General features: G+C 38.3%; 2 protein-coding genes across 2 annotated transcripts; one reads left to right on the forward strand and one right to left on the reverse strand.

The window, feature by feature from the left end:
• The first annotated feature begins 4,017 nt into the window (after positions 1-4,017).
• Positions 4,018-11,004, forward strand: LOC124642877. The gene is made up of 9 exons (XM_047181627.1): positions 4,018-4,208; positions 4,552-4,690; positions 4,910-5,224; positions 6,387-6,517; positions 7,056-7,291; positions 7,634-7,834; positions 8,450-8,555; positions 9,142-9,358; positions 10,321-11,004. The coding sequence occupies exons 1-9, from the start codon at positions 4,018-4,020 to the stop codon at positions 11,002-11,004; spliced, it is 2,220 nt and encodes a 739-aa protein (XP_047037583.1).
• Positions 11,005-11,598: 594 nt separating this feature from the next.
• LOC124642878 (probable beta-hexosaminidase fdl) lies at positions 11,599-24,404 on the reverse strand. The gene is made up of 10 exons (XM_047181628.1): positions 24,170-24,404; positions 23,752-23,927; positions 22,501-22,712; positions 21,497-21,883; positions 20,920-21,100; positions 18,919-20,133; positions 17,650-17,778; positions 13,345-13,445; positions 12,103-12,220; positions 11,599-11,695 (listed from the first exon to the last, which is right to left on the reverse strand). The coding sequence occupies exons 1-10, from the start codon at positions 24,248-24,250 to the stop codon at positions 11,599-11,601; spliced, it is 2,697 nt and encodes an 898-aa protein (XP_047037584.1). The 5' UTR covers positions 24,251-24,404.
• Positions 24,405-25,339: the final 935 nt, after the last annotated feature.

Here is a 25,339-nt window from a genome sequence, read left to right on the forward strand (position 1 = left end):
TGGGCGGCTGGATCAAGGGATTGATTCAGAAGGCAGTACTCCTTGATACGGCGCGTATTGTGAGGAGGTTTCTGTCTCTGGTACCCTAACCACCGGTACCTTGGACCCTGTGCCCGATATCGGTGGCCATCTATTTTTTATATTTTTAAATGTTTTTTTTTTTATTTTTTTATATAATTTAATATTTAAAAATATAAATAATATGTTGAAAGATAAATAAATGCACTACAATGTTGTTTTATAATCTACTTAGACCTATCTCATCAATGCTATAATCTTTTTTGTTTGCTTGTAAAGATACCAAAACTAGAGAACTGATGAAAAATTCTTAATACGGGAAGCTATTTCGTTAACTATTCGTTGAGAAGCCAAACTATCCCCTTGTGATAGTACAGAACGTAGGTGACACCGCGGGAAACAGCTAGTTTTAAAATAAAATACTTTATTTTGTGAATAACAGCATGACTTCTGTTTATAAGTTTCGGCTTGACTGCTGGGTCAGGAGGAACTTATTTTTCAAACCATCCTGGAACTATATAAGTAGTGTTACACCATCGTCCTAGAGAAAGTTGTAGGAAACTCTGATTAATTCAAAACTCGTTGATAAGATAAAAAATCCTTACCGAAGTTATAATATTTATATAAAATAACAATATATTTATATAAAAATCAAAAATAAGATTATAAAGAAGATACAAGGTTAACAAGACCAAAAATGACATAAAACAGTAGACAATATTTTTGTCAGTTTTTATTTTCCCTTTTCGTAGATTTTTTTTTTTTTTCAATTATCTATAATTTAATTTTACGGCTAATTAGATACTAATAAATATATATACAACATACAACTAACTTATTACCTAATATATACACTTACTATAAATAAAAATATTTAAAAAATTGCATCAAAAAACTCCTCCTCATCGCTGCCCACCGGGAGTGTACCCAAGAGGCTGGCAGCATTGCCACGTTGGATGGCAATGCTTACTTTTTGGCCAAAATAAAAACCAGCCCTTGGGTCACCTGAAGTGTCAGCAAGTCGCTTAGCGATATCCTTATATAGGAGATGAGCACTTGGACCCCACGGCCCGAGGGTTTCAACCCCAAACGGCTCAAAGGTATAGTTACCCACCAGGGTACTATATTTGCGCCGTTTGAGGTCCTCTGCAGCCGCAGCAGCGGAACCAGCACATCGCGCCGAGCTAGGAAGGTGAGATGGTGCAAGAGTATCGACACAGGTCGCGTCCCATACTAAAGACCTACCCATCTTCCACGGGAACAACGACAAACCGTCTGGTCTCTTGCCATCGTCGCGTGCCAGACCATTGGGTTCTAATATGGCTGGAACGCCGACGGCAACAAGAGCGCGACGGATTATGTCATTGATATTCGCATGCCGTGCAAAACGGCCGGCGCTGCGGCTACATGACAAGCCGTGGTGTCCAAGGCTGCTGACAGCTTCACCACATGGGCAGCGGTGAGGAGAGCAACACGGAGCACCCAATCGCAAGCAAATAGCTAGCCGGAAAGTGGTGTCGTCAAACAAGGTGCCTATGTTTGACGACGGAAGTGCCAGAAGCCATAAACCCGACTCCCATTCGCCCACAGCCAGAAGGCGCGCTCGCTCTGCAGAAGAAATTGACGTATTAATCAGATTATTCCGTGTAGCTCTGCAGAGCGGCTCATCCCACTGTCTCTGAGAGGATGGGTTGACGGGTAGATCAATATTCGGGCAGGTGATTTTCCAAGCCTCTACAGCAGTGGTTCTTAACCGGTGGTCCGCGGACCACTGGTGGTCCCTGGAGGCATTCCAAGTGGTCCGCGAAGCTTATCTTCGCGACGTTGCTATACGTTATCTAACTTAATTTTTATCGACTTATCTATGCGAGCGGGGGTTTTCGTATGGACGTATATCGGGTGTGTCGTACCTAGTCCCCCCATTCATGAAAATGTATGTTTGAGCTACATTTTACGTAATTTTGGTTTTGAGTCTTAAAAAATAATTAAAATATCGCGCTCGCTTCGCTCGCGTATTCAGAAACTGTATGCCCTTATTGTTGCATTTGTCAACAAACAAAAAGTTAAGTACGTTTGGGCTAAATTTTACGTAATATTTGGTTGAAGTCCGATAAAAATTTCGCGCTCGCTTCGCTCGCGTATTCAGAAGCTATATGCCCTTATTTTTGCAATTGTCAATAAACAAAAACTTAAGCACGTTTGGGCTAAATTTTACGTAATATTTGGTTGAAGTCCGTTGAAAATTTCGCGCTCGCTTCGCTCGCGCATTTGGAAACTACATAGGCAAGTTTTTCTTCATTTGCATTTGCTTACCTACACAACTGCCGACATGCGTTTAGCTTTGACTAGAAGTGACCCAAAAATTCACTTTTTTTTGATAAATAATAAAGAAATGAGTGCTAATTTAGGTAAACCGATGAGGTGGTCCCCGGCAAGACAAACTTTAGTTAAAGTGGTCCCTCATGTCAAAAAGGTTAAGAACCACTGCTCTACAGCCTCAGCCAGGCATGGTACCTCGCAATTGACCAGTGTGGAGGTTTCGTAGATTATTAAAATATTTGAAGAAACCCAAACTACTTATTATATCAGTGACTAGGCGTTTTTCTGCAGTTTCATGTGAGCTACTGCCCGTACCGGGATAAAATACAGCATTTGTGACTCGAGAAGTCTAAGACAACCCACTGACCGAAGAGTGTAGCTTTCCAAATGTGAAAGAATTTGAACATGAATAGTAACTTAGAGTAGCACATAATACTCTCAATATGCCACTCTAGTTACAGTTGGTGCAGGAAGAAGTTCCCTTTGGTAACTATCTTATATGTGACGTTTTCGTTTTTAGTTATATAATCTATGTGGTGTCTGTCGTGTTCTGTCACAAAACCATCCAAAAAACACAAAATTGTAATATATATTCTCGTCGACCGATTTCAATAGAGTATTACGAATATTCGTATTAATTAAGATAATTTATATCAATACAGTTGACTTATTTATATGTAGGTATTTATTATAATTGTGTACTTTTAGAATAAAGAAAATCAAATCATCATGAATCAAGAGATAATGGTAAGTTAGAAAGCGTATGCGTATTGTTACGATTTCATTTTTCTGTCTCTTTGTTACGGCTAATCTCGCATACGGCTTTACCGACTTTGACTAGATCCGGTCAGTGGGTCGTCTATCGTAGAAAGATTCACACATTTTCTGACTAAATACACATTTTCCGTTTTGGAGAGTAAGTGCAAAATATCATCTACCTATCCTTTATCCCAACTATATTGGAGTCGGCTATCAGTCTAACCAGATGCAGCTGAGTTCTATCTGACTTCCTCAACCCAGTTACTCGAATCCCCCTTTTTTGCTTTTGACTAACCGTAACATATATAGCCACAAAACTAATATAGCCTTATTAACCAACCTTCTACTAGCTCCCCAGTTATTTTGGAGGCTACGGCCCACCAGCCAGGTTTCGAGCCAGAAATAATCCAGTGGATGCCAAAAAATATGATTTTCGTGCTAACAGAACTTTTGCATCAGCACCTAATACGTAAGTATTAAGTTTTCCATTCAGAATGTATAACACTGCTTAGTCTTATTTTTCTTAATGTCTTGTTACCAAACTTATTTGGCAACTGCTATATTTTATTTCGACTTTTTATTCTTCTCTGTTATCATCATACGCCTATATAGCTCTTTCCCAACTATGTTGGGTTCAACTACCAGTCTAACTGGACGTAACTGAGTACCAAGTAACATCCAGCAACTCCAAGTAAGGGTAAGTCTGATAACTAGTCTTACCAAGGGGTAGCTCGGTTACCTCAGATAGGCAATCGCTCCTTATAAAACACTGGTACTCAGCTGCATCCGGTGAAATTGGAAGCGGACTCCAACATAGTTGGGAAAAGGCTCGGCAGATAATGAGTTTTTGAATTCATATTATTACGATATTTATGTTTTATATTATTTTCAAGTGTTATAGAGTCAGTATTTCATATGCTGATGTTTGGTCTCGGCGGAGGTCTGGTGGTACTACATGGAGCTTACATGGAATGTGGTATCTGGACGGCGTTAGTCGTCAACATTGCTCTGGCCGCTCTCATTGGTTATTGCTCTTGTGTAAGTATGATTCACACATACATTGAAATAACTACTTTAGTACCCGCCAAAGTCACAAGTACAGTCAACTTCAGGTCAGTGGTAACAGTTTCACAGGAAAATCGTACTTATCAGAAGAATTATCCTATCCATTAAGTCTAAAGCGATGGGATGTGATAACATCAGTCGCCAAATGATTATTTCCATCCTTGTCCCGATCCTTCCTGTTATCACCCATATCGTCAACTATTCCCTCTACTCTGGAACTTTCCCGTTGCTTTGGCGTAAAGCGTTCGTACGTCCTCTTCCCAAAATTTCCAGCCCCACTCTCCCCAGTCATTTCCGTCCAATCTCCATTCTTCCCTTCCTGTCCAAAGTGCTTGAGGCTTGTGCTCATAAACAATTTGCGCGTTTTATTTATGCAAATAAACTCATTAGCCCGCTACAATCTGGGTTTAGGCCAGGCCACAGCACTTCCTCTGCCCTCCTTAAAGTGACTGGCGATATTAGGCGGGCTACGGAAGATGCTAACCTAACAGTGCTGGTTCTAGTCGACTTTTCGAATGCGTTCAATACCGTCAGTCACGATATCTTACTATCCATCCTATCCTATTCGATGGTCTCTTCTGAAGCTCTAGATTGGTTTTCTTCTTATCTTCGGGATCGCCAGCAGTCTGTTCGGGTGGATGAAGGCTCATCAAGTTGGTGTACATTGAATGTTGGCGTTCCACAAGGCGGCATACTCTCACCTCTTCTATTCTCGATATTTATAAATCTACTCACTCTCGAGCTTCAGTGTTCGTATCATCTCTATGCCGACGACTTGCAGCTTTACCGTCACGCCAAGGCCATTGACTTGACTGATACTATTGACAAAATTAATGCTGATTTAGAAGTGGTGAAGACTTGGTCTGATAGGTTTGGGGTGGTGGTTAACTCTACCAAGTGTCAAGCCATCATTATTGGGGGTTCGAGAGCTATGAGCAAAGTTGATGGTCTTGGTTTACCAACGTTAGTGTTTAACGGGGTTAACATTCCTTACAGCTGCACTGTGAAAAATCTTGGCCTACACCTTGACTCCACGCTGAATTGGCAATCACAGGTTGCAGCTGTTAGTCAGAAAGTGACCAGCACGCTGCGGTTCCTCTATCGCTTGAAAAATTTTCTCCCAGTTAACGTGAAGGCGACGCTTATGCAAACTTTAATCTTTCCCATAATCGACTATGGTGATGTTTGCTACTATGACCTGAATGCAGATCTGCTCAATAAACTTGACCGGCTTCTCAACAATTGCATTCGATTCGTTTTTAATCTCCGCAAGTACGATCATGTGTCAGCCTATCGAGCGCAACTTAAATGGCTACCGATAAGACAACGTCGTGTGATGAGGGCATTAACTACTCTTTTCTCTATTCTACACTCTCCCTGTACGCCTTCTTATTTAACTCCTCACTTCCAATATATATGTTCTCAACATAGCAAAAATCTCCGCTCCTCTAATAATCGTCTTCTTCACTGCCCTGCTCACCGGTCAGATATCATTCACTCTTCCTTCTTTGTTAAATCTATTCTTCTCTGGAATGAGCTACCTCTGGAAGTCAGGATGGTTAACAGTCGTTATACATTCAAAAAGAAATTACGCGACCACATCCATAGGAAATTGGCAGAATCGCTACCGTAGATTGTTTTTTTTTTTATCTATTTCTTTATCTCTCCTGGCAATTATATGTATGTATGTATATTATGTATTATTATCTATATATATATTGTATACTTTTAAACTAACTATCCAAACAAAAACCTTGCACCTACCACTGCTATTTCTCCACCACCTAAAGGTAGACTGGGAGAAAACGCCTAAGGCGTTAAGTCCGCCATTGTACGAAATGTGCATGAAGTATAAAAAAATAAAAAAAATAAAAAATAAAAAATTACTATTGAGTTCAGTTGCATGACAGTTACCACTGATGTGCAGTCTACCGTACAGTCACAAAAGAAATATCTGTTAGATTTATAAGTGCCATCTTAAAGTATAAATCAACATTTTGGATGGCTTTTATTTGTTAAGTGAATACCTGCATATTATCAGCCTATCAGGGAGGTCACACGACGCGACGCATCGCAAGAACTTGCGCATTGATTCGAATCGCTCAATTCTACGTTGTTAAGTCATACATACTTGATGAAAATCTTTGTTATATTTTCTTTAATTATCCTCTGATTTATTATGGTGACATTGTTAAACAAGTATATAATAATATAATTTGCCTCAGACCCTGGTGTGGTCAGCTCAGAAACTGTACGGTCGAGTCGTGATGCCTACGCTCACATACCCTGATATAATGGAAGCGACCGTGCTTCTATGTCCATGGAAGCTATTTCGCAAAACGGCCAGATGTTTAAGGTAAGGGTGAAATCTATAAGCTGAAGAGTTTGTAGAAAAAAAAATTAAATCTGCGAACTCCGCGAGGAATATACCCTGAACAGAGCGTAGTGTAAGAATAAGTTAAGAAAAGCGGACCCCGTCACAAGACAGGATAAACGCTTAGAAAAATAAGTTGAAGAGTTTGTATTTGCTTGGGCGTATTAATCGCAGAAACTACTCGTCCAATTTAAAAAAAAAATCTATAAGTACTGGATAGCACATTTACCGAGGAAGCTAGGATAGGCTTTTTATTTGGGTGCATAAAATAGTCGTATACACAATACGGTAATGCAGTTTTAGCCAATTTATTTTACTCACTCACTGCAGTATTGGCAGTCGCATCTCGATTCAAAATAAATAAAAAACAGTTTTTCAAAGTACGCTGAAAAACAGCACTATTCGAACGTCAGAAACCCCAAAAACCCATCGTTATAAAGTGTTATTACTGGGAAGAAGAAGTGGCGCAACAAACTCCCCAGATCTATGATTATCTATCTATCCACTTAAATGTTTTCAGATATCTAGTCGAATTTACAATTATGCTCAACCTCTACGGTTCCTGCTGTGTCCTGGTCATCATGATAGCCAGGAATTTAAAGGAGTTGGTTTCAGGGGATAATACAATCAATGATACTGACGACCCGCCACTCAAAGTGTATATTCTGATACTAATGCTACCATGTATAATCATCTGCATGGTCACAGATTTGAAAATTTTAGCTCCTTTTGCTTTAATTTGTGATATGTTTGCTGGTAAGTCTTTCCTACTGAAGCCATATATAGAAGCCATATAGGTAAGTGTGTATACTTTCGTGTACACGCTTTTTGTGTCTTTGAATATTCGATCCTCAATCACGCTTTGACGCCTGAACAGATTGTTTGTTTTTACCCTAACCTACTCCAAAATAAATGCATCGATTAAAAAAAAAATATTTCACCGTTGGAAATGTAAACGATCTCCGGGACACAAAGGCTATATTTTATTTGGTTACGGGAAGAAGTTTCCCCCGGGACACGGCTAATACCGCAGGGAAACAGCTAAACAAATAAATTAAAGTGATTTTTTTTTTATTAAATTTTCTTTGTTATTTCCAGTTGTCCTAATCGTAATAACCTTATGGTATGCATTCCACAATTCCAAAGTAAGTCCACTGGATCGTGCGCCTTATAGAAGTGTAATGGGATTGTTCGAATTTATGAGCGTTTGCACATTTGTACTAGAACCAGTTAGTTACGCTTTGCCTGTCGAGAATAATATGAATGAACCGAAGAAATTTCACAATGTTGTCATAATTGGTTTGTATGTCTTGATTTTCTAATAGCTTTCCGTCTTCATCATGTTACAATTTTCAATCTTCCTTTGGATATCATTCTGTTTAGTCTTACTTAGTCCAGTTTTGCCAGATTATAGTGAGTATGATATGACTCATTTTCGCTACCCATATTATGGTACAACTGGCCATATAAATAGGGACTATGTGTGCAATTTGTTTTGGACGAACTGATCATTATATTATCAAGGAATAGCAATAACAGTTATTTTAAAAGCTCAGGACTTTGAGTAATAAAAGTGAACTTTGATATCTTACCTAATATCTTAGCTTACTTACATATGTCTATTACCTAGTCGAGGGCCCCTGATTTCACTAGTTGACTTGCCTTTCCCCAACTGTGAAGGTCGGCTTCCGTTTAACTAGGTCCAGCTAGGTACCAATGTTTTACATGGAGCGACTGCCTACCTGACCTCCTCACCCCAGTTACCTGGGTAACATGCCACGAGCCCCTCCATCCTCCGAGCCTTTTTCCCAACCATGTTGAGGTCGGTTTCCAGTCTAACCGGATGCCACGAGCTCCTGAAAGTCATTAAATATGTACTTACTGAACATTAATGAGCTAAATGTTATTTTCCAGCGATGTCAATAAACACAGTGGCTATGATAACAGTAGGGTTTGTTGGGTTCTGGCACTATGGAAACTTTGCTGTGTCGCCTATCACCGTACATCTGCCATTTTCACCGTAAGTGAAATTTCACATAATTTATTAAAATATTCTAAGGAGGAGAGGATATTACATACATATAAAAATTAATTCCTACATCCCTTGGTGACGCCATCACGCGTGAACGTCTGGACCGATAAAGCTGAACATAATAGAAGAGGTAGCTTAGACCCGGGAGAAGGAAATAAGATAGCTTTTGTCAAAATCAGGCTACGGGAAGAAGTAATTTAGGGACGCAGATGAAACCGCGGGCGAAAGCTAGTGCTACATAAAATTTTAATGATCTCCCAAATTTAAACTAAAGCCATACTGACTATAACTGAAGAGTTTGTTTGCATGAACACGTTAAATTCAGGAACTACTGGGCCGACATAAAAAAAATATTTCAGTTTCAGATAGCACATTTATAGAGGAAGGCATATGCCTAGTAAGTAATATATTTGTTTACGGGTGTGGAAAGTAGTTCCTACAGGAAACGGGAAATTGCGCAAAAAAGATTCAGATATTAGTTTTATCACCACCACAATATATGGCACCAGTCAATTGATTTTAAGACTCTTTCAAATAAGTACTTACCCTTTAACTTCTGATTCTATTTTTCCAGTTTCGCAGTAACTCTAAAAGTGGGACTTTGTATAATCCTGTACGTTATATACTCCATGTGTTTCTACGTGGCCTTCGATGTGGAATGGTTTTACCTCAAGAGGCACCATCAAATGTCCAACTATTGGTTTTGGGAGCGGCTGTATAGAACTATCCATGTGATCATCTTGATAATGGTCGCTTATTGTCTTCCTAATGTTACAAGATTGATGGGGATTGTAAGTTTGAACATTTTTATTCTTACTACACATATCTTCATCGGCCATCAGTCTAACGGTTAAACTATGCTGCATCAGGTTAGACTCTAACCTGATGCAGCATAGTTTTAATTGAAACGACTGCCTGTCTAACTTCCTCAACCCAGTTACTCGGCCAAATCGATAACAACTGCAACTGCCGACCATATTTAGGTACTCAAGTAAATGATCATGTTTCGTCAGTCGCTGCAGTCGGCAGCACAAAATGTTCCTATATAATGTCGGACATCTTTTCACACACTGTCGGTTAACCCCATGGTAACTGGTATTATGAGTGCTAACACAACTGATAAACTACACATAGCTACATATCTTCTATAATATAAAAATGAATCGCATTCGCAAAATGTGTTGGTAAGCGCATAACTCAACAACGCCTGGACCAATTTGGCTAATTCTTTTTTTGTTGTGTTTGTTATTGTCTTGTTGGCTGTGTTTCGGATGGCACGTTAAACTGTAGGTCCCGGCTGTCATTGAACATCCTTGGCAGTCGTTACGGGTAGTCAGAAGCCAGTAAGTCTGACACCAGTCTAACCAAGGGGTATCGGGTTGCCCGGGTAACTGGGTTGAGGAGGTCAGATAGGCAGTCGCTTCTTGTAAAGCACTGGTACTCAGCTGAATCCGGTTAGACTGGAAGCCGACCCCAACATGATTGGGAAAAAGGCTCGGAGGATGATGTTTGTTATTGTCAGGAGAAGGTTCTTATGAAAAAAAAAATAGGGTAAAGTAGAGAAGTCAGTTGACGGGAGCGAAGCCGCGGGCAAAAGCTAGTTTATAAATACATATATACCCTAACCACGACCATCAAGCATGCTCTTCACACAAATGTCGATCGGACCGTAAATCGGACTTTACCCCAGATTCGGCAGTCCGGCATGGTGAAGATTGCGCCATACTTATATTTCTTTTTTATTTACTTCCAGGTCGGTGCCTTATGTACAAGTCCCGCAGTTTTTATCTACCCTTACTTCATAGAGCTCATATTGGACTGGGAGCACCCAGGGTTAGGCCGCTGCAAATGGAGACTTCTAAGATTCCTCGTCATGCTAACCTTTGGACTGGTCTTATTCGTTGCTGGCACTTACTATAACGGTCTAGGAATGTATTTAGAACTTCAAAACCCTCCCAAAGCAAATATTTCCTTTGATCCCGAGAACCAAATGCCCGAGTTGGAAAGAAAAGAAATTCATTTTGAAATTAGTAACGAATTGTCTGTCGATCCTAAAAAAAGATTGAATATAACCGATCAGGGTAAACATAATTATGATTTGAACGTTTCTTTGCCTTATGAAGTTCCTTATAATTTATTTGATCAAAATCTTAATACGAATTATTCGACAAAAAAGGCAAATATTGTCTTTGAGTATTATAATACCACTTTGATTAATAATTTTACAACAAATTTACGTCGAAATGAAAATCTCGCAACAAAAGCAAATGGAACGCTAAATATTACACCTGATAATAAAAATTTAATTATTAATATTATTTTACCCGATATAAATAATTATACAGTTTTATTTAACAGTACCACTCCAATTATGCCTGTATTTAATAATGCTACAGCCTTAGACAATAATGTTACTAATACTTTATCTTCACAATAAAAATTGCAATAAATATAAAAACAATGTTTTACTATTTGACCCACTGAACTTTGTATTATTTAAGTTTTTTACATAGAATTGTATAAACAGAGGAATTATGATATTTTTTCATCTATGACTTTGACTACACTTCTGTACTAATATAATAAAGATTAAACTTTTTTTTGCCAGTTTATATTCCAAAAGCACCTTCGAAATATTCTTTCACGAAAGCTACACTCTTCCCGAGTAACAAAAGCTATAATTTATATCCGGGTACGGGACGAAATTCCCCGGAAAGCGGAAGCAACCGCGGGAAAACACCTTGTTTAAAATAAGACTTTTTTTTCTGAAGACCACTCACAGAAGGAAATATTCACCATTCTTAGTTTAGAATAATGTGTAGTTCTTTTCTAGTCAAAGCAAACGATACGCAATAGTCAAAGCGAAAGCAAAGTCTTACGTATCCATCTCCCGGGCGGCTTCCAGTCTAACCGGATTCAACTGAGTACCTACCATTGTTTCCTATATAAGAAAAATTATTTCTTATTATGTAGCCAAAGTAATTTTAGAAAGTTCACGCCCTTTAAGGAAAATAATAATACGCAGATGACATTATTTCTTTATTTTTTGTAAACAAATACCGGGACTGAAACTACAGTAAAGCGGCCATATTGGTTGCACTTGAACTGATTTTAACACCATGCGCCATCTGTGGACAAAAACACGGATAATTCAAAATTAAAGAAGTGTAACTATTGGGCTCCGTAAGTCATACATTATAGCTACGGGCGGAGTAAGGAAAGATGAGCTGAGATGCCATAATGCAGGTAGGTCAGGTGCCTTCTTCTAGGTCAAATTCGTAGCGTGGGAATGACCAAAACAATCTATTACGAGTGAACTAACTGGCGTTCGGATACTTTGAGACATCTTAACGATTTTTGGTATGACGAAAAATGGGCGGGTCCAGTCCCCGCTCTCCCGCATTTTTGGCGCACCACTTAGGCGATTTTTCGTTATGGTATATGGCACTCCGCTATTCATTTTGTTCTCCATGTACACAACCTATAGAAAAATTCCTTCTCCTTTAGTCAACTACAGTATCCCACGAATACTTGCCTATGGCTATCCAATCTGACGTAAACTGGTCCCGTGACAGACCCGTTGAGAGCGATGTCAGACCACAAGCGTTCTGCTACGGCTGCCGCTCTTGGCCATAAGTGGTAGTCCAAATTACCTGCAAAAATATGTTGTACTTATTAAATATTAAAAAAAAAAAAGATTTTTGGTTATTTGTAATAGATAAACTCAAAAATTTTAAGGCCAATAATGACGTCAAGTAAAGTTAAGTAGGTATATAAGTTTTTGAAGGTGAACAAAGTATGCACATAGATATGTATAATATAGGGAAAAAGAATGACCAAAGAAACGATAGATAAATGATAGTTGATATGACTAGGAATAATGTTATTTCCGATAGAAGAATAAGGATTGATAAAAAAATAGTTTTAAAAACTAAAAACTACGCTAGTCATGTATTGTCATCAGAACTCAGAACCTTTGCAAAATTTAATCCTAATCGAAGACCGGGAAGTCAAATTAAAATTCCAAAATTTTCTTACATACATAGTAACAAGTGTAGCTAATATATTTATTATTATAATTTTTAGCCCATAATGTCCCACTGCTGGGCAAAGGCCTCCCCATCTTGCTTCCACACTTCTCGATCTTTCGACCGAGCCCACCAGTCTCGACAATAGGCGTCCAGGTCGTCACGCCATCTCTTCCGGGGCCTACCCCGCCTACGGTGTCTATCCTGAGGTGTCCACTGAGCGACGATAGTGGCCCATCTTTCTGGATGCATTCGGCTGACGTGTCCGGCCCAGTTCCATTTTAATATTGCCGACTTTATAATATATAAGCTAATATATAAGCGTAAAAATATACTGCTCTACCCCAAATAAAGTTGTGATAAATGATGAGACAGAATTTGAAAAACCTGCACCTACAAGAGCTGGCCTTGCAAACGAAGGAAATACACTTACCCATCACAAAGACCAAGCTTCATGCATACTGCTTGCTAACCCAAGTGAACAATATTATATACATGGATATAACTGTGATTTTGCTTATTAAAGATAAGAATTTGACATTAAGTACTTGTATGGGTCTAATGTGAAGATTTTAGCTCTAATCTTCTTCTTCTTCCTGCCCTGTTCCCAAGTCAGCTTGGGGTCGGCGCTACATATCTTTTTCTTCCGTTCCTCTCTGTCAGACGTCATACTTACATCCACTCCCTTCTGCTAGATTCTATCTCTAATAACCAAATCAACACGTAGATAGGTTATTGGGAACCGTTACCCGAGTCAACAATATCAGTCCAAAGCATTGCTTCTCCTCCTTCTATGGTAAAGACTTCAATGTTTCTCCAAGACTTCCAGGCGTACATGTCTTGCCATGTCCTGTACACAAAAAAAATATTTGTAGGTGATAAATCAGCACTTTTCGAACGCCGAAACAAAAACCCCCCAAAACTCCCACCCTCCACTCCTTTTCTTTTATTGTTAGGAAGAAGAAGTTGCGCAACAAACTCATAAGTAACACAGTGTCTGTCTGTTAGGCTGGTCTAGAATAGATCATTATCGATCTACCCTACCACTTGGAAAGACTGGTTGTTAGACATTCTAATTTCTGGATTTTGTACTGACTGATGTAAAAATGCTAGCCCACTTTAACATGCAAAAACACGGAGAAATATACTGGGCTGAACCCAAACAAAATAGTCTATTAGCAGGATGATAAAATATCCGTGGGTTTCGAAATTCCGGATCTTAATTTACATTTATTATTGGAATAAGATCCGGCCTCAGAGATCCGTATGTAAAGTACACACTTTTTGTTGTCTTACTTGCATCCTATAGCGGTTTTCCAATGACGAAAAGTCGTATGTAAAATAAATAATTAGTAATCAGAATTTGGCAAGCCAAAGCAGAAACTTATTTACCTACATACGCACTAGAATGGCGTTTTAACAAGTATTGTACTTATGATGTAATGTTGCTTAGAATTGACGAATTCATGAGACCAACTTGACCAACATTATCTACCACTAGCTTCCGCTATCGTTTTCACTCAGGTCCTATGAGACAAATTTTAAAAAGCCTACAGCATCTGCATAAATGGACTATCTTGTAATGAAAATATTTTTCATTTTTTCCAACGAATTCCGAAAGAGCTAGTGCCCGTATCAGGATAAAAATAGCCTATTGTATTCGTGAAGAGTGTAGCTTTTAGGGTACAAACAGAGTGCGGGGCTGCTATGCAGACCATGTCCCACCTCATCGCATGTCCACTGTGCCCTGAATCTTGCTCGCGGGAGGACTTAATGAGCGCATCCGGCCGTGCTCTCGCTATGGCGGCATATTGGGCTGACATAGTGTAGTCTCACTATATGACATGTCATCGACATGAAAGAAGAAGATGAAGGGTACAAACAAACAAACATTTTTTTTTATTTTATTAGTATAGATAGGTAGCTAATATTAATAGTATTGATAACGTCATAAATGGTTAACCGTTATAGCCTAGAGCAATTGTCTGAAGTCGTGCGCGCATAAATTGTTACATATGGGACATACGTAACATGATCAAACTAGTCCACCTTGCTATGTAGAACATTATAATAATCTATACTATAGTATATACTTAAATATAATAATTAATCTGAAGAGTTGGTTTGTTTGTTTGAACGCGCTAATCTTAGGAGTTACTTGTCTGACTTGAAAAATTCTGTCAATGTTCGATAGCCCGTTTAGAAAAGGCATTTACCTCGCATTTTACCTCGGGCAGACATTGCAGTTAGGTAGAAACAACTTTGAGGACGAGGTGAATAGGAGAATTCAGTTGGGTTGGGCTGCATTTGGGAAGCTACGTCGAGTCCTAACATCGTCGATCCCACAGTGCCTAAAGACAAAAGTCTTCAATCAGTGCGTCCTACCTGTCATGACTTACGGAGCCGAAACGTGGACACTGACGGTACGGCTGGTCCACAAGTTTAAAGTCGCTCAGCGGGCTATGGAAAGAACTATGCTCGGCGTTTCTCTGAGGGATCGCATCAGAAATGAGGTAATCCGTCAGAGAACCAAGGTCATCGACATAGCCTACCGAATCAGCAAGCTGAAGTGGCAGTGGGCTGGCCATATTAGCCGAAGAACCGATAACCGTTGGGGTAAATGAGTTCTAGAGTGGAGACCACGCCTCGGCAAACGTAGTGTAGGACGTCCTCAGGCACGGTGGAGTGATGACTTGCGCAAGACGGCTGGCAGGAGCTGGATGCGAGAAGCCGAAAATAGATCTCAGTGGCGTGCACTTGGAGAGGCCTATGTCCAGCAGTGGACTGCGATAGGCTGATGATGATGATGTAATTTTAACGGGACCTGAAAAACGGCGGAACTTATTTCAACGAAATTTGAGGCAAAAGTTTCTTAGGACATGATCTCGTCAAACTAATGAAATGGGAGGATTAAGTCGCGTATTTAATCATTCTGGCCATACTAAACAAGTGGAAGGACTAAGTCGTGTATTCTAATATTGACAATTTTTTTATCATAGAGCATATCCAGGTTATTAAGCTAGTCTATTAAAAATGTAATTGCCGGAACAAAACCGCGTCACTATGGTATGATACTGCAAGGATCCCAATATAGACAAGGTCAAGGTCATATCAAAATAACTTACATATTTCAATATTAATTAAAAATCTTAAGAAGAAATCTCAAAGCATGGTATCTGGAACTATGGAAGTCCTGTTAATTTACAGAAAACGGATGATATATCGCTAAATTTAATTTATTTTTTCTATATCCAGGATAGATGATGTAAGATCATTCTGAATTCATAATTCGTTCAGCAGGTGAAAACATAAATGACTATCCTTATCCATATTATATATGCCAAAGTAGCTCTGTTTGTGTGCTATAAAAACTGAACCGTATGACATGAAAAGGTAGCCTTTTCATCCCTAAAATAAAAGTCAAACCCAGAAAACGACTAAACCCGCAGGCGGAAGCTAGTCAAAAAGATAATTTGTAACAATCTAGTCTAAACATACAACAGTGTAAAGATAACAAAACATATAAAGATGATGTAAGTTCTATACAAATTGTATAAGGGAGGGCCAGAGGTTACGGCCCTCCCGTTGGGTCCGGTAATGCATTTGACTTCAGTAATTGGGGTCGGCTATGGCCCTTTACACGAGTGTGTAATAATAATTGTGATGACTTTAGATTTTATACTCGTGGAATATGCAATTGATTTTATTGTAAATACTATTGATGAATTAAATGTACTCAATACTCAATACTTAAATGCGTGCTGTAATGTAAGACCTACCACGACTAGAAGTCGTGCTAATAATCCTTTACGGTGCACACCTAATTTCGACATTATTGTATTCGATTTTCTGTATGAAAACTTAAAATATGAAAATGAAAAGAAAACTTAGAATATGAAAAAATAAAAAAAATAATGCTACCTCAGAAAACATACGAATATAAAATCAACCAATTGATGAGGAAAACGCGGTTTTTTATAGAATTACTTTGGCATAATATTGTGTGTGATAATTGTTAAAAAAATAGCCACGTTTCAGGCTATTGCCCATATAGTTATTAGTTACAGTTATCGGCACGGATATGGGGCCATGACCTTCACCTGCGCAGAAGCGATTTACTGCCTTATTGCCTTATGCGTACGGGTGCGCAAAGCGATCCCCACTCTTCCGCCAAGAGCCCAATATCCGTGCCGGTATCTGTATATACGTTACTGTTGTATCAAGCCTTCCAACTAGGAATTCTACAAAGAAACAAAACCTCGATACTATACTATACTTTGCCCTTTCAAATATTGTCGCCGAACGTAAAGAATACTTATAGTTTTTTTTTTTTTTCAAATTAAATAACATAAGTGACAGATACACTAATGACCTTAGTTTTTATCACGACATAAACTGGAACTTTAGACTCCATTACAAAGTCCAAATTTTGCTTTACATACTTAATGAACACTCACGGTGATTCGCAATTTTTAACTATGTATAACGATAACCGAATATATATTTTTTTCAAATCGCCGATTTGAAAACTGGGCGGCAATTTCATGGCTGGTTGTAGTTTGGTTACCATTATAGTTAAATGGTGCAACTTAGCCATAGCTTTTCTATGCTAAGTTCTTCTACCAACTATATTGTCAGACTTGATTGTTCTGATTATCCGTAATGACTGCCTAAACTGTTCAAGAAAATGACACCCGGGACCCACAGTTTAACGCCCCTTTCGAAACGCAGAGGTAACTTGTTGCGTCATAGATATGATATATTGTTGTTTATACCGATGCATATCACTATTACTTGGCAAGGAGCTTCTTTAGGCTATTTACTTCTTTATTTTACTTTATGCAACATTATATTCCATAGGCGGACGTAATGCCACAGGCATCCTCTCCAGTCAACCTTAGGCTGATGCAGAGATAATATAGTAGGAGCATTAATTACCAAGAAAGACATGTATGACAAAAACTAAAAACGAAATAAATGTACATAAATATACACGTATAAAAATACGAACGATTAAATAAAGAATATTTTAAATATAAAATATTAAGTCTCACCTATATTTGACACATCTTTGCTTCTTAATATCGCAGGAGAGGTCCCATCTAGTTGAATGAATGACCTTGAATCGGCTGAGGAACTGCTCTGAAGGATTTGGATGCCATTCCGTTAGTTGCACTCCATATCTGGGAATAAACTATTATTTAAGAATTTCGGAACATCCAAGTATAACCTTAACGACTTCAAAATCTGTTTGGCAGATCCAGAAATTAATCTCCTACATAATATTAGATAGAGACATTATAAAAGGGAACAAATATAATGACCACCATAAAATGCTTTGATACCCTTAGTTTTGTAACCAGAAATATCTACTGAACACCAGAAAAATAAAGTCTAAAAATGTAATAGTACCAGCTATTTTAGTCACGACTTCACTTTAAATTGTATTCGACCACCAAATTTAGTAAATGATCACCAACTCTTGACGACCAAATCAATGTATTATTTTTGCCTAAATAAGTCACTGTGATTGCCATAAAATGTAGGCTTATTACCAAATAAAGTATTATGATGCCATATTAAGTTATGTGTCCGGCTTGCAATGCATGCGTGAGTGTGAGTGACAGGGGAAAATGGAAGAAAATGACATATTGCGCCGACCCCAAGTAAAATTGGGAACAGGGCAGGAGAAAGAAGAAGAAGAATGTGTTTCTCAATACACTCCCTCGAAAACACACTCTTATCGCACTGTTTAGAGGCATGCAATAGACAATTTTCCACCCTAGTGCAGGAAAAGGGTCCCCATAATGTTATAAAATTTATTGTATCAGGCCGAACTTATTTTTTTGGAGTCAGTTTACTTAAACAGGATAGCAAGATGTAAAAACTTTGATTATCATTTTATATTAAAACGCTGGTATAATTTTGATGATCATTTACTACTTTTGGTGATCATTTACTACTTTTGGGATAACAATGATTTATTTGGACTCATTTTGCTTAAATAGGATAGCAGAATTTAAAAACTTTGGTTATAATCTTACTTTGAAATGGTGGTCTAATTTTGGTGATCATTTACTATTTTTGGCTTACGCATGATTTATTTTGGAGTAATTTCACTTAAATAGGATAGCAAAGTGTTAAAAATTTGGTTATAGTTTTACATTAAAATGCGAGTTTCATTTTGGTGATCATTTACTATTTTTGTCTGCTATTTGTTACTATATCTGGTGATCAGTTAAACATAAGCCACTATAAAGTAGTAGGTAAGAGATTTTGGCCTTCACCATCAAAAAGCAAAATGATGATTCGAAGAATCTCACCTGTCCCAAGTCCTAGCTTCATAGTCTTTTGTCAAATGCGCAGTATACCAGACAATTGGCAACTTCGGCAAAAACCCCTTGTTAGCCAGCTTCAATCTCTCTAAAGCCTTATCCAAAAACCCTTCTCTCTCCTCAATCAAATAAAAGCAATTAGCCAAGGAAAACACGCTATCGCTCAAATGGAAAACATCTGATATTTTCGTCATCTCCAATATTTCAGAATAAATAATCTGGAGTATATCAAAAACTGAATCGTGGATCCCGAGTCTAAGACAAAGAACATTGTTGCAAGTAAAGTTTCTGTTCTTCGTTGGGCATGTGGCTTCTGGTATCCAAGACCAGGCCCTTCCCACGGGTCCAGGAGCTGCAACTTCTAATAAAACCCTTATTCCTCTTACCCCAGCCCTTTTCACTACTGCTTTCACATCTTCTTTAGTATAAACGTGATGTTTGCTATAAGATCCGTATTCAAACAGTTGTGGCACGGCTGGTAAGTACAGAGGAAAACTTGCTACATCCGATATTCTCCAATGAAAAGTATTAAGCTTGCAAGATGCCATAGCATCTATCGTTCTCATTATATCTGGTACCGGTATGTAGTTCCTCCCTGTATCTAGCATCAGACCTCTATATTTGTAGCTGGGAGCGTCTTTTATAACCATGTTTGATAAAGTAATGAGGTTCCCAGTTGTCTGATCTAATAATATCAACTGGCTAAGAGTTTCTAAAGCATGTCTCATGCCACAAAACGATGCTGCAAATAGCTTCATTGAAACTTGGTTATTCAAAGTCTCAATTTTAATTGTATAAGATTCTTCCGTGTCTAGCCTTATTCTAGGATCAGGGTCTGACTCCACATCCATCTGAATATACATCTTTTTGATCATTATATCTCTTGATAAATTCATTTGTCTTGTTCCAATGGAGTACCTTTCCAATTTTGCTAATTCTCCGAGGAAAAGTTTGAAAGCTTCTGCTAAATAGAGATGGACTGCCTCCGAAGGTACTGATTGGAACTTATATTCAAGTTTGTCTGTGGCCAAGACTACGATCTTTTTACTGAAGTAAGTGTATCCTATGGGATATGGCCATAGCTGGGGACCCATGCATATTAAAGTGCATCTGCTTAATGAGCTGTACATATATTCTGATGTTGGCTCGTAGACTTTCTCGCAGAGACCGTTTTTGCAGATATAGGAGTTCATTTGGAATACTCTGTTGAGATTACAATATACGAATAAATATGAAATTATACTGACTAAACGGCAGTGAGTCTGAAGAAAGAAAGTGGTGGTGACTCATAGTTCTAAATGAATTTTAGGTATATCTTGCTTGAAATTCAATGTATAAAGTCTAAACCATGCTAGAGTAACATTATAATTTACATGCAGCCCATCCAACTCTGTGCCTGATTTTATTACAGTCTAGGCGATTGACCCAAGAATTTTCTTAATTGTACCTGCTTTCATCAGACCCTTGATTTAACAAGTCCTGATTCATATACCTGGCTTCTTGACCCGTCTCTATCTTGAAATCTTCGATCTTATGAGGAATTGAAGTTTTTCGGGATATTTTTTTCCAAGGAACCATAAGTAGGACTGTAGTTATGATTATCAGTAGTACAATCACTGCTATTATTAGGTAAATCTTCCAGTTTAATTCGAATGGTAACTTAAACCTGATAAAAACGGGTTAAGCTTAAACTTACATAGATTTGTGCAGTTAGTTCTAGCTCTAGTTAGCACATACCTTTCCTTTGTAAACACAACATGTAAATATGGGGTCAAAAATTGTCTAAATTTTGGGTTTAACATAGTGTTTAGCCGTAAAAAGAAGTGAACATCTGAACAAGGTCAACTAACGTTGAACTAACTTTTTGCAACTGTGAACTAGTGTAACGTTACAAAGGAGCCTACTAGGGCCTATTAGAAATAAAAACATTAATTGACTTTGATCCAAAATTATACACTGCATGCACTTGCTTCAGCAGTTTAGACTTACCGCCACCGCTTTTTACGGAAGTGTTTAAATATTCTACTCTCTGTCTTCAAGAACTGGACCACTTCTTTGACTTCTTCTTTGTCACTACCATCGCAGGCGGCCATGGAACTACCAGGGTCGCCGCAGCAGGGCCCAGAGGGAACACATCTACTGCAAGAGCAGTTTGGTTGGCATCGACGTTCTAGAAACATCCAGATTATTTTGAAGAGGATTGTTATTTGATGTTTTTTTTTCTGTTGTAATACATCAATCTACGTATATCTCAAAATCAAAATCAAAAACCGTTTATTCAAACTTGGCTGCAAAACAGCACTTTTTGAAAGTTTGAAACAGTTCATTTACAAAAGACAGCCCCCCAAAACGCCCACCCTTTACCACTTTCTACGTGCCATGTTTTTGCTGGGAAGAAGAAGTGGCGCAACAAACTCCCCAGCAACGAATCTTATGTGTACTTAAGTTCAAAACCTGACAGTGGCCGAACCGATATAGATGAAACTTTTTGGAAGCTTCTCCACTCTATAACACATGATGTCTACAAACACAATTTTTTAAATTAAAAAATCAAAATTATATTTACCTTCAGGGAGTTCAGTGGCCAAAGGACCCCCAAAAACGTTAACTTTACTTACAACCTTAGTTGTATCATCATAAGGTTCTTTTTCACTCAAATCAGATTTCGACCCGTAATTGATGACGTAATCAAGTTCTGAATACGATGACTTATCAGCGTCAGTAACGACTGAAGGTAGGACAGTTATAGAAGATTTGAATTTTAAAGCATCGAATTTCTTTTGCATGCTCTCTGCGGCTGATGGTTCGGAGATCATGGAGTTCATTGAAAGGTCTTCAGATGTTGTGCAAGGGTTTGTGGAGTCAGATACAAATGCTTTCATGTCAGGCGATTTTCGTTCTGGAATCTTCTTTTTGTATGGTTTTGTTGATGATTCTACAGCTTCGTAGGCGTCTGGAATATTGATTTTAAGTGATGCTAGTGGGTCAGTCGAAGTTATTTAAGATTTCCTTGTCATAAAATATTCAAAGGTCTAGTAAATAGGTTCAGAAGCCTTAAATAAGCTTAATTAGCAAATGTATGAAAGTGTTTCTCAGTTACAAAGAACGAACCCAGCGTCCTCGAGACATTTGACGTGTAAAAATCGTGTTACCCATATCCAGTTTCTAAAATAAACGATCTCATAATTTATTTATCATAATATGTCGTATGATGACTTACAAGATTTTTTTCATTACAATCAATAACTAGCTTAATAAACTCCAAGTCATCACGTCTTATAATTTTAGCAACTTTTTATCTATATATAATTTTAGTTTCTGAGACGCAGGCGCAAAATTTATAATTAGCTGTTCCAAGCGGTTTTACCCGCGTCCCAGGGAAAATTCTTCCCATTCTCGGATAAAACATAATAGCCATGTTCAGCGCAGATAATCTAGCTTCCTAACAGTGAAAGAATTATTTAAATCGGTCCAGTAATTGCGTGCCTAGCCTATTCGATTCAAACAAACAAACAAACGATCAAATCTTTCCTCTTTGTATACTATTATAGATATACAAGCTATCCGCACCTCTGACAGCCCACTCAATATTATTAGCCGTGACTTCCATATCGGACAGTCTCTCACAGAACTTCAATATCATCTCTTGTTCATCTTTGTCTAGATTGGCGCAAATATCACTGTCCACAGCGCCATCTACTGAGCTGACGCAGCAATGGAACAGTAGGACCGTGTGTAGGATGTACAACTTCTTCGGCAATTGTTTTGCGTCCCAGAATTGTCTGGAATTAATAAGGGTTATTTGAAGTTTTGATTTGTGCTCCTGTATCATTTTAAATTACTTTACTTCTTGCTCCCTGTATTTTTCTTGCCTATACTACTTGGCTGTGGCTTACCCTGATTTCTACTTTGCTATAAAATAGCCCTCTATTCCCCCTCTCATCTGATTCTACCGATCGGCATTTTTCTTTATCGTTATATACCAGATTACCCATAACTGGTGCTTAAAATGCTCAAGAATAATGATGTGATGCTCAATGGACCAATGAAGTTCAGAAACTTAATAGAAAACAGGCTTTGCGCACGGAAAGGAGCCTAAGATTAGTATAGTTATCGGCACGAATCTTGAGCTCTGACCTACATCTGCGCAGAAGTGATTTATTAGCAAAGAACCAATACCGAGTGACGGCTATGACGCGATGCACTGCGGGCCAATCACCGCTTTAGCCCGCCCCCGCACCTCACTTCATACCACAAAAGGAACCCAATAAATTACTTCTGCGCAGATGAAGGTCAGAGCTCAAGATTCGTGCCGATAACTATATCAGCCCGAGAAACTCAATATTTTTGAAGAACCCAATATTACAGATTAATCATCAAAATCTGCCTTCAATTGGACCTTCGATCGACCTGACCGCACATGTCTTATGGAATTTTACAAAGGTAACGATTGATTTCTCGGAAAGTGCCACTGGGTATTTTGAGTCACGGTAGCAATCATTTGCAGAATGACGAGGCTATAGTTTAAACGATTCTGTTAAATATCTTACTGAAGATATCTGAGAAAAATACCGCAAACCAGATTTTAAACTAAACTTACCGCAAATACTTTTAGATCTGGGAGATCCAGGGCAATGAATTTTGAATATAGGAATAGGTACGTGAAACAGATATAGGTACTTATAATGTTTTATCTTGTGTAAGTTTGCTAATACATCTACCTATTGAATCTCTCTGTCATTCTATTGAAGCTGAACTATGTACAATCAGCATTCAGAATTTTTCAAATAAGTTCTATAGTGATAATTTAAAAAAATATACCTAAGCCTCAAAATCGGGTATTTATACTTGATAAACTGCTCAATATCACCACAACACAGTATGTCTTTGTCGATGTCATCAGCACAGATGTCTTGTTCATACTTATGGATTATTTCCATCAGACATTTACTATGCAGTTCCTTCACGGGCGTTTTGGGGTGGACACATTTGTTTAGCTGAAAAAAAAAAACAACAGAAAAATAGCAGTTTTTATAAATCCCCTAAAAGAACCAAATTCGTGGTTTGGAACACAGGTAGTCACATTTATAGACTATTCTTTAGTTTTCTTTATCTTTGTAAGTGCAATAGTTCACACAGAACAGGTAGGTAACATCTTAGGAAAAGGACTCTCCAAAACATTTGGCAGAGGTAGCTAAACATTCACAAAGCGGTCCGGAATCGTAAAATATAATTTTACCCAATTCAGTAAAAGTTGCGTCCATCGTTTTTCAATTAATTCTAACTTGCAATCCGAACAAGACGTTTCGTCTGAATACATTGTTTTAAAAATAATAAATAACACATACAAATAAAAACATTAACAAATTAAAATGTCAGTAACTCGTAAAATTACTCAAAAAGTGAGGTTATGAAAATACATATGACGACCATAGATAGAAGATACTAGATACCTACATGCTTAATAGACAAACAGTATTCTTAGGAAATAGGTTATATATATTTATAAACATGCTCTATTAAGAGTATTGTTGAGCTTTGTATTATTGATGCATAGTTTGAAGCAACTTACTGGATAATTAGACCCATACAATCTGTCAAAGACCGGGACAGTGCATGTTACAGCCTTTTTATCGTCCCACTTCTGGGCACAGGCCTCCTCTCACACGGAGAAGGATTGATCATTAACCATGTTTTAGAAAAACCTAGGCAGAATAATAGGAGCCAAGCCAGCTTATAGCTACAATCAGAAGCGGAAACAAATTGAAAAGGAACTACTAATCATTGTAGCTAATGACCTTTTGTAACAAGTTCTAAACAGACAAAACTTAAAGGCTGCCGTGATAAGAATATTACTTATCAATATTCGACATTCGACTTGTACATTAGGCGATTTACACACGATACCGTACTTGGCTGTAAAGCGGATGTCATGTCGCTTTGGGAGAAAAGAAAGATATTTAATCCGAAGATAGCTGTAGTCATAATCCATCCACACACTATACTGGGGCTACCGAACGAATAGGTGGCGTTTGTAACAACGTGAATCACCATGAATACAGGAGAGGTTGTTATTTAAAACGGTAGAGACATCAGACTTCGGCCACGGCGGCAGTTCTCTTTTAAGGAGATCAGATAACTGCGCAGATATGGTCAAGCATTTGAGCAGACATAGGTGCACTGTCTATTCCTTTACTCTCATAACTCCAACGACAGTTAGGTACGTGATCCCCTATGCACGGGAGTATCAATCACCAACTTCCAGGCTTTGGGCTGCTTTGTGCGTATACCGCGGAAACCGCTACGAAAACGCTGTGCCATCGCTCTCCGGCGCGATTGCCATCCGTGTATCGATGGCCTTATAATGAATTCTGAATGTCACACCACAATTTCACTACAAACTTTTCGA

This window comes from Helicoverpa zea, chromosome 26, assembly GCF_022581195.2.
Source record: "Helicoverpa zea isolate HzStark_Cry1AcR chromosome 26, ilHelZeax1.1, whole genome shotgun sequence".
NCBI lineage: Eukaryota > Metazoa > Arthropoda > Insecta > Lepidoptera > Noctuidae > Helicoverpa > Helicoverpa zea.